This window comes from Triticum dicoccoides, chromosome 6A (genome assembly GCF_002162155.2).
Source record: "Triticum dicoccoides isolate Atlit2015 ecotype Zavitan chromosome 6A, WEW_v2.0, whole genome shotgun sequence".
Taxonomy (NCBI): Eukaryota; Viridiplantae; Streptophyta; class Magnoliopsida; order Poales; family Poaceae; genus Triticum; species Triticum dicoccoides.
This window is the reverse complement of record NC_041390.1, coordinates 564,796,201-564,811,069: the sequence shown is the minus strand read 5'-3', so window position 1 is coordinate 564,811,069 and position 14,869 is coordinate 564,796,201. Positions and strand designations below refer to the sequence as shown.

Sequence of the window (14,869 nt, the reverse complement as noted above, 5' to 3'; positions counted from 1 at the left end):
AGAGAAGTGAATGACCATATAGGGATATAAAAGATAATATCATCCAAGCAAACATTAAAGTATGATATGATCAAACACATGATCATATAAGTATCTCACACACAGACATAAAAAGTATCAACCGAGCACACACAAAAGTTCAACCAAATAGCAAGAGAGACAAAGAAGCAAAACACTCTCTCTCGAAGCCTATGATCTATACATTTCTCCCCCTGTGGCAACAATTTACCAAAAGCTTGAAAATGCATAGTGCTATGCGTCTCTCAGGCTTGGTCTTCGGGAGGTGGTGTATAGAGAACTCCAAGGATGAAGGCATCAGTAGATGTTGTTGGAGCTAGTGGAGTAGTTGCTGGAGATCGCACTAAAGCTGTTGTTGCTGGTGTAAATGAAGTAGCTCTTGTATCTCGCACTGACACTGCATATGACCTCAGACCTCTTGGCACCCGCTGAAAAGCATCCGTAGTTGCCTTCCCTTTCTTTTCCTATGCTTCCTCCTAGAGTTGCTCGACTGCAGTCTGTATCTCAGTCACTTTCAGATCAAGATCATAAAATTTGGTCTCAATGATCCTCTCCAAGCTCTCCTAATTCTGAGCTAGGGTGGCCAAGCCCTTCTCAATCCTCAAATTTTCCTGAATCAGATAAGCTAGATGATCTTGTTTGCTCTTTAAGAACACTTGATATGCCTCCTCAACACTTGGCATCCTTGCAACCTTTTCTGCCTTTGCTTTTGCTCTCTTCTCGTGTGCTTGCACTGATAAAGGATCATCCTCATTCATCACAACTGTATTATCCTCAAATTCTGGGTGCAAAGGTAAATGCTCCTTGTCCAACAAGTAAGTGCCTATGCCCATCTTTGAGTTGATGAGCACCTGAATGTGTGGAGCATACCCACAAGATCTTTTCTGATCTGCAGCAGTCCTCTTGATTGTCTCAACAATCAGACTCATGACCTTGAATTTTTGCGGAACATCAATATCTGCAGCAAGTTGATTGAATGGCCTCTGATTATCTTGTGATCTCCAGATTTGGGTAACAGAGTATGCCTCAAGATTGTGTTGATTGTAGGCAGACCAGACAACAAACAATGCACATGTTGTGTGTCTCCAAAGCTTTGTGTGTGATCTCCTTGTACATGTTTGCCATAGAGTTTTGGTCTTTCTTCTTTTTGGCATACACGTCCAAATCATCCTCATGCTCTTACAGGGCATTGATCAACTTGGCCCACTCATCAACAATTGATTGGTACCTTGTACCCTCAGACATCCACACAATTCTACCATCTCGATAGAAATGAGCTGTAGAATAGAACTGCATAATGAGCTCATCATTGTATTTGGTAAGCTTCTGTCCCACAAACTCATCAAGTTGATACGTCCATTTTGCATCATGCTTTTATATCAATATTTATCGCATTATGGGCTGTTATTACACATTATGTCACAATACTTATGCCTATTCTCTCTTATTTTACAAGGTTTACATGAAGAGGGGGAATGCCGGCAGCTAGAATTCTGGGCTGGAAAAGGAGCAAATATTAGAGACCTATTCTACACAGCTCCAAAAGTCCTGAAACTTCACGGAAGTTACTTTCAGAACATATAAAAGATACTGAGCGAAGAAGACACCAGAGGGGGCCCACCCACCAGCCACGAGGGTGCACTACTAGGAAAAAGGCTATTAGCAACGCAGGTAAATTGGCTACTAGTAGCGCGGGTACCCGCGCTACAGCTAATAGTTAGTAGTAGCGCGGGGTAAACCCGCGCTACTATTAACATTTTACTAGTAGCGCGGATGTCACCCGCGCTACTACTAACGGAATAGTAGTAGCGCGTCTATAGTACCACACGCTACTAGTATCCTGAATACTAGTAGCGCTCCATTTCACCCCCATGCTACTACTAACTAATTAGGAATTAAAAAACTAAAATCCATCAGTTCCATTTTATGCATACAATTCTAACAACTAAAACAAGCCCAGATTTGTAATAAACCAGCAGCATTACACATCATTCCAAATCGAAAATTTATAGTAAACCAGGAGCATTAGAGCATATCCATACATCTACACTTATTGCCTAGTCACTTATTCCCAGCTAGTACAAACATAGTTGAAAGCAAATAAAAATGCATAAAAACACCACACAGTGGCATTCTATCCCTCCAAATGATTTGCTCCCTCTCCATCCTTGCAATCATCTTCTTCTCCCTTATGTGCTTCTCCCATTTATGAATCCAAGATTTCTGTAAAGAGCAAAGAACAAATAAAATTAAATTTCAGTAGACATATATTTCCTTGCATGTTGTGATGTACAGTAGCTACGGGAATAAATATACGAAAAAAGTGAGTGATTTCTATGAACAAGAGATCGCCTATGTAATAGCTACAAACAAATAAAATTAACGTCTAGATAATATATATTGCCAACCAAGCCTAGATGAACTATATATTGCCAGGTAATAGGACATATCTAATTTTCACATTATTGCCTTTAGTTTTCTTCAAAACTAAATATACTTAAACTTAGATCATTTCATATAGATGTTCAAAGGATAATACGGCTAAAAGAATCCAATTTTTTTGTTTTTTGAAGTAGTTTAAAAGGAAAGCATTAACACATAATAGAAATGATTATCTGCCATAGGGTGATGCTGGACAGCTAAAAAGCTCACAACCTATCAGATCAATTGCTCGATAGGACAGCACAAATCTTATAGGATGATTTTCCAAAATGAAAGCAGACCAACAAGGACAAACAACGGCCCATCAGACCACTTGCTGTGAACTATAAGAACATTATTTCACCTCCTCATATGGTACTACTAGACTCGCAATGAACATCGACACTGAATTAAGTTGCAGTCCCCCCTCAACAAGTGTGAGTTGTAATTAATTGACTACAGCAGCATTGGTAGTCTCAACAAAATAAAACAGCAGCACTAGTAGCAACACTATCAACGCCATCCCTTCAAGCAGAATAAGTAGGAAAACACCGTGATCCCTAAAGGAGAACTTCCCATATCGTTCGTGTTCAACAACTAATTCTATGTGTTTCATTGTAGTCAAATACTGTATTATATTTTTATTCTATTTGTATATACCAGGATAGCAGGGTTACCTTTGCTTCCTTAACAGGAATGTGCAAGGAAAGAAGTGAAGATGTTGCGTCTGCATTCAGTAAATGAGATAAAAGTTGAGACTCTTGATAGCCAATATCCATTCTTACTTGTAATATTACAGATACAGAACTAACAAATGATCTTCATATTAAGCAGATACCACTTTCTAAGGTGCAAACATCTAAGGAAACTTAGTTGGTGCTAATCGTGGAAGCGATCAACAACTGTTTATCTTCCTACATCAATTTGGACAATTAACAGTAAGCAAAGATAGCATTATAATCCCAGCCAACTACGTATATAACTAGAAAAAATGATGAAAACAAGAAGACTGTCCAACCAATTGACTACAATTATTGAGGATCTGCATGGAGAGTGCTAGTATTAAAATTGGGCTTGCAATCTAGGCTCGATCGAAACTGAAACTGAAATCGACCTTGCAATCTAGCCTCCTCCACCTTTCACAGCGGTGGAGCAAACTGAAACTAAAATCGGCCTTGCAATCTACTACAAACCCTCTACAAAATTCGTATTGAAACTTTTTTTTAAAACAGCCTCTACAAGGTCGTAAACTGGCATACGAAAACAATGCGCTCAGGATCCTAACTTTCGGGACAGCAAACTAAAACGATGGCTGCTCTCAAACCATACATCCAAACGACGCAAATAAATACTCTACGGAAAGCTTGGAACTTGCTTTACAACTTTCATATAGAGGCAACTCGAAATTCTGAGAATAACTAACTCATTTTTCACCTAGAAGCTGGCTGTCTAGATTTGACAGTGCAGTTTTTAACTGAACCAGATTCAGTTTACAGCCAGAGATACCCAACGCTCTAGATTTTTGCTAGAAGGCAATTAACACCTCGCAACATCATGGATGGGCTATATCCCTAACTAATTTGGCTAAGCAAAGGAACTAACATAGAGAAGGTCTGACCAGGCACCAAAACCAAATAAGTATAAGCACTGAAATCACCAACGAATTTGCAAATTGGTTCAGGAATCCATCTCCAATTATCAAATCTAATTCTAATCTATGAGCTGCTGCCACAGACCCCTTGTTCTTACCTAGCCAGCACCATAGAGAAGAGGGCTGATCCGAATGAGGGTTAGCTGTTGCATTAAAGCGATGCATCCATAAATCCAATCTAAGAATGTTACAACTTGCATCATCATCATGGCCAAATGATAGAGAAGTGAGATGGATCCATACTCTTGGTCTGGGGAGCCCCACTGACTACCCATGTGTTTGCGGCGATGGACGCTTGCACTGCATCGACAGACCCAAGCATTTATAAGCAACTAAAGCATGGTGCAAATAAAATCGTCTGATCCAAGCATTAACACAAGTTACTCTTGTTACTATAGTTCAGTTCTGTACTATATGGGTTCAGTACCATGCCTACAATCAGACGCAAGCTTCAGTGCAGTCAAAGTATAATTACAAAGAGGAGCAAGAATCAAACTTTTTATACTCGTGGGCTCGTGGCACAAGCTTTAGTTCAGTAAAGAGCATAACACAAGCTACACTACAGAGTACAAAGTATAAACACAAGCTTCAGTACAGTGCAGAGGAGAACACCAACTACAATTTACAAAGAGAAGAAAAATTGAAACTATATTGTACTCCCTACATGTTTTCCATCTCTGTATAAGCTGCAAAGGACAACACCAACTACACTTTACAATCTGCAAAAGTATTTTTATTTTGGTCAGTTCATTCGCATAAATACTTCTCTTTCTCTATAAAAGGGGAGGCACAAGCACAGCCAGCCCCCAAATGCTCTTTTCTTTAATTTCCGCCCTAAAACTTTCTTTCTGTATCACATGATTAATTTCTGGACCAGTCTACTAAACAAATTTTTTTCTAGATGTCTACTGTAGTTTATGAAGAAACAATAATGGGTTCAGGGGAGGCACAACCGCACAAGCACAACCTGCGCCCAAATGCTCTATTCTTTAATTCTCCCCCCTAAAAATTCCCACCCATGGGTTAGCATCAAGATATACCTTCTAATCCAGCCGGCCGCCTTTGGATTAGGATTTATCGCGGACTCCCCCGACTCCGCTGGAGCGCTCTCGGCAATGCACTGAAGTACTGAATTTACGAGGCCTCTGAAGTACTGAACCAACTCCAACTTACTTCATGCCAAGAAAAATTTATAGTACCTTATCCTATCTTGGCGAGCTGCGCGCTGTCGACGGTGAAGGGCAGGTTGCTGACGAAGACCTTGAGGTCCTCGGAGTACTCGGTCGCGGAGTCACCTCCGCCCTCGCTCTGCTCTCCCTCGGCGTCCCCCGTCTCGAACTCCGACGACACGGCCACGGCCACGGGCAGCAGGAGCCGCCTCCGCGGCGCCAGCAGCACCGACACGGCGCGCAGCGGGCCGCAGGTGCAGGAGGCGGCGGCGGCAGGCCTGGCGGCGGAGGGGAGCGGGATGAAGTGGTGCGAGAGCACGGTGGAGAAGAGGGTGGCCATGTAGGAACTGGGCAGGGGGGTTGCGCGCGGACGGTGCTCGCCGGAACCGGCCGGCGTGGGTGGTGGCGGCGGCGAGGAGATCGTGGGGAGAGGAGCCGGTGTGGGGTGGACCAAGGAACAGGTGAGTTCGTGAGAGAGTTTTTTAGGGATTATATATATATAGAGAGAGTGGTGGGGTGGGAGTGGATCGGGCTGGCGTGGAAACGCTTAGTAATAGCGTGGGGTCTTACCAGCGCTACAGCTACTTACGTAGTAGTAGCGCATGTTTTATACCACTCGCTACTATTATGGCCTGTCCCGGGGGCACCACTTAGTAGCAGCGCGGATTTATACCCCTCGCTACTACTATGAACTTAGTAGTAGTGCGGTTTTTATACCCCTCGCTACTACTAATTAGCAGTAGCACCCCCTTTTAGACCGCGCTACTGATAAACTTCTATGTATAAGGTTTTCCCTAGTAGTGGTGGGAGGCGCGCCCTACCTCCTGGGCGCGCCCCCCTGCCTCGTGGGCCCCCTGGTGGCCCTCCGGTGCCCATCTTCTGCTATATGAAGTCTTTCGTCTGAGAAAAATCAGAAGCAAGCTTACGGGACGAAACTCCACCGCCATGAGGCAGAATCTTGGCAGAACCAATCTAGGGCTCCGGCGGAACTGTTCTGCCAGGGAAACTTCCCTCCGGGAGGGGGAAATCATCACCATCGTCATCACCAACGATCCTCTCATCAGGAGGGGGTCAATCTCCACCAACATCTTCACCAGCACCATCTCATCTCAAACCCTAGTTCATCTCCTGTATCCAATCTTTGTATCCAAACCTCGGATTGGTACCTGTGGGTTGCTAGTAGTGTTGATTACTCCTTGTAGTTGATGCTAGTTAGTTTACTTGGTGGAAGATCATATCTTCAGATTATGCATATTAATACTCCTATGATTATGAACATGAATATGCTTTGTGAGTAGTTACGTTTGTTCCTAAGGACATGGGAGAAGTCTTGCTATTAGTAGTCATGTGAATTTGGTATTCGTTCGATATTTTGATAAGATGTATGTTGCCATCCCTCTAGTGGTGTCATGTGAATGTTGACTGCATGACACTTCACCATTGTTTGGGCCTATAGGGAGGCATTGGGAAGTAATAAGTAGATGATGGGTTGCTAGAGTGATAGAAGCTTAAACCCTAGTTTATGCGTTGCTTCGCAAGGGGCTGATTTGGATCCATATGTTTCATGCTATGGTTAGGTTTAGCTTAATACTTATGTTGTAATTGAGGATGCTTGCAATAGGGGTTAATCATAAGTGGGATACTTGTCCAAGTAAGGGCAGTACCCAAGCACCGGTCCACCCACATATCAAATTATCAAAGTACCGAACGTGAATCATATGAGCATGATGAAAACTAGCTTGACGATAATTCCCATGTGTCCTCGGGAGCGCTTTCCTCTATATAAGAGTTTTTCCAGGCTTGTCCTTTGCTACAAAAAGGATTGGGCCACCTTGCTGCACCTTATTTGCTTTATTTACTTGTTGCTCGTTACAAATTACCTTATCACAAAACTATCTGTTACCGATAATTTTAGTGCTTGCAGAGAACACCTTGCTGAAAACCGCTTACAATTTCCTTCTGCTCCTCGTTGGGTTCGACACTCTTACTTATCAAAAGGACTATGATAGATCCCCTTTACTCGTGGGTCATGAAGACTCTTTTCTGGCTCCATTGCCGGGGAGTGAAGCGCCTTTGGTAGGTGGAATTTGGTAAGAAAAAATTTATATAGTGTGCTGAAATTTACTGTCACTTGTTACTATGGAAAGTAATCCTTTGAGGGGCTTGTTCGGGGTATCTTCACCCCAACCGGAAAAGCAAATAGTTGATCCTCAACCTACTGAAAATGTTTACTTTGAAATTCCTTCAGGTATGATAAAGAAACTGCTGGCTAATCCTTTTGTAGGAGATGTAACATTACATACCGATTTACACTTAATCTATGTGGATGAAGTTTGTGGATTATTTAAGCTTGCAGGTATGCCCGATGATGTTATCAAGATGAAGGTCTTCCCTTTATCTTTGAAGGGAGATGCATTGACATGGTATAGGCTATGTGATGATATGGGATCATGGGACTATAAGCGATTAAAATTGGAATTCCATCAGAAGTTTTATCCTATGCATCTTGTTCATCGTGATCGTAATTATATATATAATTTTTGGCCTCGCGAAGGAGAAAGCATCGCTCAAGCTTGGGGGAGGCTTAAGTCAATGTTATATTCATGCCCCAATCATGAGCTCTCAAGAGAAACGATTATTGAAAAAATTTATGCTCGGCTTTCTGACAACAATCGCTCCATGCTCGATACTTCTTATAGTGGTTCCTTTATGATGAAGACTATTGAATTCAAATGGAATTTATTGGAGAGAATTAAATGAAAGTCTGAAGATTGGGATCTCGACGAAGGTAAGGAGTAAGGTATAACACCAAAGTTTGATTGTGTTAAATCTTTTATGGATACCGATGTTTTCCATAAATTCAGCACTAAATATGGACTTGACTCTGAGATAGTAGCTTCTTTCTGTGAATTCTTTGCTACTCATGTTGATCTCCCTAAGGAGAAGTGGTTTAAATATCATTCTTCCATAGAAGTAAAAGTAGTTGAACCTATTAAAGTTGAAGAAAAGACTATCACTTATAATGATCCTATTGTTCCCACTGCTTATGTTGAGAAACCACCTTTCCCTGTTAGAATAAAGGATCATGCTAAAGCTTCAACTGCGGTTCATAAAAGTAATATTAGAACGTATACACCTCCTGAGCAAGTTAAAGTTGAACCTAATATTGCTATTGTTAAAGATCTCTTGGCTGATAATATCGATGGACATGTTATTTATTTCTGTGATGAAACTGCTAGAATTGCTAATCCTGGTGCTAAAGATAAACATAGACCTGTTGTAGGCATGCCTGTTATTTCTGTTAAAATAGCAGATCATTGTTATCATGGCTTGTGTAATATGGTGCTAGTGCTAGTGCAATACCAGTTTCTCTATATCAAGAAATTATGCATGATATTGCACCCGCTGAGTTAGAAGAAATTGATGTCACCATTAAGCTCGCCAATAGAGATACTATTTCACCAATTGGGATTGTTAGAGATGTTGAAGTCTTGTGTGGGAAGGCTAAATATCCTGCTGATTTTCTTGTTCTTGGTTCCCCACAAGATAGCTTTTGTCCCATTATATTTGGTAGACCCTTCTTGAATACTGTTAATGCTAAGATAGATTGCGAAAAGGATGTTGTTACTATTGGTTTGGATGATATGTCTCATGAGTTTAATTTTTCTAAATTTCGTAGACAACCCCGTGATGAAGAATTGCCTAGTAAAGATGAAATTATTGGTCTTGCTTCTAATGTTGTGCCTCCTAATGATCCTTTAGAACAATATTTGCTAGACCATGAGAATGATATGTTTAAAATGAAAGAAGGGAAATAGATGAAGTATTCTTTAAACAAGGACCCATTCTGAAACACAATCTGCGTGTTGAAATCCTAGGGGATCCTCCTCCACCCAAGGGTGATCCCGTGTTTGAGCTTAAACCATTGCCTGATACTCTTAAATATGCTTATCTTGATGAAAATAAGATATATCCTGTTATTATTAGTGCTAACCTTTCAGAGAAGGAGGAAGAAAAAATATTGAAAACTCTGAAGAAGCACCATGCCGCTATTGGATATACTCTTGATGATCTTAAGGGCATTAGTCCCACTCTATGTCAACACAAAATAAACTTAGAGGAAGACACCAAACCAGTTATTGATCACCAACGACGGCTGAATCCTAAGATGAAAGAAGTGGTAAGAAAAGAAATACTAAAGCTCCTTGAGGCAGGTATAATTTATCCCGTTGCTGATAGTCAGTGGGTAAGTCCTGTCCATTGTGTCTCTAAGAAGGGAGGTATCACTGTCGTTCCTAATGAGAAAGATGAATTGATCCCACAAAGAATTATTACAGGTTATAGGATGGTAATTGATTTCCGCAAATTAAATAAGGCTACTAAGAAAGATCATTACCCCTTACCTTTTATTGATCAAATGCTAGAAAGATTATACAAACATACACATTTTTGCTTTCTAGATGGTTACTCTGGTTTCTGTCAAATACATGTGTCAGCTGATGATCAAGCAAAGACCACTTTTACTTGCCCTTTCGGTACTTTTGCTTATATACGTATGCCTTTTGGTTTATGTAATGCACCTCCTACCTTTCAAAGATGCATGATGGCTATATTTTCTGACTTTTGTGAAAATATATGTGAGGTTTTCATGGACGATTTCTCCGTTTATGGATCCTCTTTTGATGATTGCTTGAGTGACCTTGATCGAGTTTTGCAGAGATGTGAAGAAACTAATCTTGTTCTGAATTGGGAGAAATGCCACTTTATGGTAAATGAAGGTATTGTCTTGGGGCATAAAATTTCTGAAAGAGGCATCGAAGTTGATAAAGCTATAGTTGATGCTATTGAAAAGATGCCATGTCCCAAGGACATTAAAGGTATAAGAAGCTTCCTCGGTCACGCCGGTTTTTATAGGAGGTTCATTAAGGACTTCTAAGAAATTTCTTGGCGTCTGACTAATCTCTTACAAAAAGATATACCTTTTGTCTTCGATGATGATTGTGTAGAAGCATTTGAAATACTTAAGAAAGCATTAATTTCTGCACCTATTGTTCAGCCACCTGATTGGAATTTACCCTTTGAAATTATGTGTGATGCAAGTCATTATGTTGTAGGTGCTGTTCTAGGCAAAGAGTTGATAAGAAATTAAATGTTATTCAATATGCTAGTAAAACTCTAGACAATGCCCAAAGAAATTATGCTACTACTGAAAAGGAATTCTTAGCAGTTGTTTTGCTTGTGATAAGTTCAGACCTTATATTGTTGATTCTAAAGTAACTATTCACACTAATCATGCTACTATTAAATATCTTATGGAAAAGAAAGATGCTAAACCTAGACTAATTAGATGGGTTCTCTTGCTACAAGAATTTGATTTGCATATTATTGATAGAAAGGGAGTTGAGAACCCTGTTGCACAAAACTTGTCTAGGTTAGAGAATGTTCTTGATGACCCACTATCTATTGATGATAACTTTCCTGATAAACAATTAAATGTCATAAATGCTTCTCGAACTGCTCCATGGTATGCTGATTATGCTAATTATATTGTTGCTAAATTTATACCACCTAGTTTCACATACCAGCAAAAGAAAAAGTTCTTCTATGATTTGAGGCATTACTTTTGGGATGACCCACACCTTTATAAAGAAGGAGTAGACGGTGTTATTAGACGTTGTGTACCTGAGCATGAACAGGAATAGATCCTACGCAAGTGTCACTCCGAAGCTTATGGAGGACACCACGCTGGAGATAGAACTGCGCATAAGGTATTGCAATCTGGTTTTTATTGGCCTACTCTCTTCAAAGATGCCCGTAAGTTTGTCCTATCTTGTGATGAATGTCAAAGAATTGGTAACATTAGTAGACGTCAAGAAATGCCTATGAATTATTCACTTGTTATTGAACCATTTGATGTTTTGGGCTTTGATTACATGGGACCTTTTCCTTCCTCTAATGGGTATACACATATTTTAGTTGCTGTTGATTACATTACTAAGTGGGTAGAAGCTATTCCAACTAGTAGTGCTGATCATAACACCTCTATTAAGATGCTTAAAGAAGTTATTTTTCCTAGGTTTGGAGTCCCTAGATATTTAATGACTGATGGTGGTTCACATTTCATTCATGGTGCTTTTCGTAAGATGCTTGCTAAGTAAGACGTTAATCATAGAATTGCATCTCCATATCACCCACAGTCTAGTGGTCAAGTAGAATTGAGTAATAGAGAGCTTAAATTAATTTTGCAAAAGACTGTTAATAGATCTAGAAAGAATTGGTCCAAGACACTTGATGATGCATTATGGGCTTATAGAACTGCATATTAAAACCCTATGGGTATGTCTCCGTATAAAATAGTTTATGGTAAAGCATGTCACTTACCTCTCGAATTAGAACATAAGGCATATTGGGCCATTAAAGAGCTCAATTATGATTTCAAACTTGCCGGTGAGAAGAGGTTATTTGACATTAGCTCACTTGATGAATGGAGAACCCAAGCCTATGAGAATGCCAAACTATATAAAGAAAAAGTTAAAAGATGGCATGGCAAAAGGATACAAAAGCGTGAGTTTAATGTAGGTGATTATGTATTGCTATACAACTCTCGTTTAAGATTTTTTGCAGGCACACTCCTCTCTAAATGGGAAGGTCCTTACGTCATCAAGGAGGTCTATCGTTCCGGTGCCATAAAATCAACAACTTCGAGGGCACAAATCCGAAGGTGGTGAACGGTCAAAGAATCAAACTTTATATCTCAGGTAATCCTATAAATGTTGAAACTAATATTATTGAAACCGTAACCCCGGAGGAATACATAAGGGACACTTTCCGGAATGTTTCAGACTCGGAAAAGGAATGAGTATGTGGTACGGTAAGTAAACCGACTCCAAAACAGTTCTAATGGCATTTTTCTCCATTTTGGAATATTTAGAAAAATAGGAAAATAAGAAGCACTCCGGGAAGGACACGAGGCTTCCACGAGGGTGGGAGGCGCGCCCTACACCCATGGGAGCGCCCCTGCCTCTTGGGCACCTCGTGTGCTCTCCAGACTTCGTTTTCTTGCAAGAGTCTTGGTCGGTAAAAAAATCATTATATAATCTCCTGAAGGTTTTGACTCCCGTATCACGCAAATATCCTCTATTTTCGTTTCGAGTTGTTTTTCTGACAGATCTAGATCACCATGACATCTCCAAGCGCCCCCAAGGACAAGTTCTTCGAGAAGGTCATCAACCCCTACCTCGTAGAAGTGCTGCAACACCCTCAAACCATTGAGATGCGTGATGGGTTGTTGCACATACGCGATGTTGAGGGACCAAGGAGGACAGGAAGCATGGAGCCGAGGCTCGAAGCAATGGAGCAACAAGTTTTCAAGTGCCAGGGGATGGTGGAACGCGGACTCAACGCCAACCACATGATGATCGTGGAGTTCACCAACAACCACAAGCTGGATGCCAAGAACATTGGGGAGACCATCTTCAAGCTTCACGAGAAGATCGAGCACCTCCAAGCCCAAATCTATGACCTACAAATACAAAACTATGAGTATGAATATAGATTCAAGAGGATGAGTTTGGCTGCAGATTTGAGGATTCTGGAGACTCGATCGTCCTTCTATGATAGTGAGCCTATGCCCTGGAAGAAGGACGACAAGCCTACATCATCAACAACTCCTTCATCACCACCTCAGAGGAAGGAGACATAATCACATGGGTATGGGCACTCCCCTTGGCAACTGCCAAGCTTGGGGGAGTGCCCTGGTATCATATCACCATCACATCTTTTATCTTTACCGTTTTTCCTAGTTCAATCCTTTAGATAATATCTTGATCTAGTAGAATAAAGTTTTAGTATGATCTAGTTGTGAGTTTTGATTTATGATCCTTCTATGTAATCGAGTGCGTGAGCTATATAATAAAGATTAGTTTTGAGTCAAGGGCTTGATTACCTTGCTATGATCTTGAGGGAATACAATAAAAGAGAAATAATAAAAATAAATGAAAGAGATCATATGAATCTTATGGAGATTAATGGCTTCACATCTAAAGAGTATAATGAATAAAAGTTGTTGAAAGTTGACAAACATAGTTTTGGTCATCATTGCAATTAATAGGAAGTAATAAAGAAAGAGAGGTTTTCACATATAGATATACTATCTTGGACATCTTCTATGATTGTGAGCACTCATTAAAATATGACATGCTAAAGAGTTGACATTGGACAAGGAAGACAATGTAATGGGTTATGTTTTTCTTACATCCAAGATAAATTATATTGTCATGGATCATCCAACATGTTGAGCTTGCCTTTCCCTCTCATGCTATCCAAGTTCTTTGCACCAAGTAGAAATACTACTTGTGCTTCCAAATATACCTAAACCCAGTTTTGCCATGAGAGTCCACCATACCTACCTATGGATTGAGTAAGATCCTTCAAGTAAGTTGTCATCGGGGCATGCAATAAAAATTGCCTGCTAAATATGTATGATTTATTAATGTGGAGAAAATAAGCTTTATACGATCTTGTGATGTGGAAGAAATAAAAGCGATAGACTGCATAATAAAGGTCCATGTCACAAGTGGCAATATAAAGTGACGTTCTTTTGCATTAAGATTTTGTGCATCCAACCATAAAAGCGCATGACAACCTCTGCTTCCCTCTACGAAGGGCCTATCCTTTACTTTTATCTTTTACCTTATAAAAGACTCATGGGGATCTTCACCTTTCCTTTTTACATTTTATCCTTTGGCAAGCACAATGCGTTGGAAAGATCCAGACATATATGGCTAATTGGATGTGATTTTTCATGAACTATTATGGTTGATATTACCCTTGAGGTAAAAGGTTGGGAGGCAAAACCATAAGCCCCTATCTTTCTCTGTGTCCGGCTAAAACTTCATAACCATAAATATCGCGTGAGTGTTAGCAATTGTGGAAGACTAAATGATAGTTGAGTATGTGGACTTGCGGAAAAGCTCTTATGGACTCTTTCTGATGTTATGATAAATTGCAATCACTTCAATGACTGAGATTGTAGTTTGTTAGTTTTCAATGAAGTTTATGATTCATACTTGAAATTGTGATTGAATTGTTACTTTAGCATAAGAGGTCATATGACTATATATATATATATATATATATATATATATATATATATATATATGTGTGTGTGTGTGTGTGTGTGTGTGTGTGTGTGTGTGTGTGTGTTGCTGTTCTAAGAATGATCATGATGCCCTCATGTACGTATTTTATTTATCGACATCTCTATCTCTAAACATGTGGACATATTTATCGATTTCGGCTTTCGCTTGAGGACAAGCGAGGTCTAAGCTTGGGGGAGTTGATACGTCCATTTTACATCATGCTTTTATATCGATATTTATCGCATTATGGGATGTTATTACACATTATGTCACAATACTTATGCCTATTCTCTCTTATTTTACAAGGTTTATATGAAGAGGGGGAATGCTGACAGCTGGAATTCTGGGCTGGAAAAGGAGAAAATATTAGAGACCTATTCTGCATAGCTCCAAAAGTCCTAAAACTTCACGGAAGTTATTTTTAGAATATATAAAAAATACTGAGCGAAGAAGACACCAGAGGGGGGCCA

The 14,869-nt window shown here is 40.1% G+C and overlaps 1 protein-coding gene across 1 annotated transcript; it reads right to left on the bottom strand.

Annotated features, from left to right (window-relative positions):
* Window positions 1–2,006: 2,006 nt before the first annotated feature.
* LOC119315984 lies at window positions 2,007–4,520 on the bottom strand. Its single transcript, XM_037590399.1, has 4 exons — window positions 4,475–4,520; window positions 4,334–4,390; window positions 3,117–3,166; window positions 2,007–2,241 (listed from the first exon to the last, which is right to left on the bottom strand). Exons 1-4 carry the CDS (start codon window positions 4,518–4,520, stop codon window positions 2,080–2,082), a joined length of 315 nt encoding a protein of 104 aa, XP_037446296.1. The 3' UTR covers window positions 2,007–2,079.
* Window positions 4,521–14,869: the final 10,349 nt, after the last annotated feature.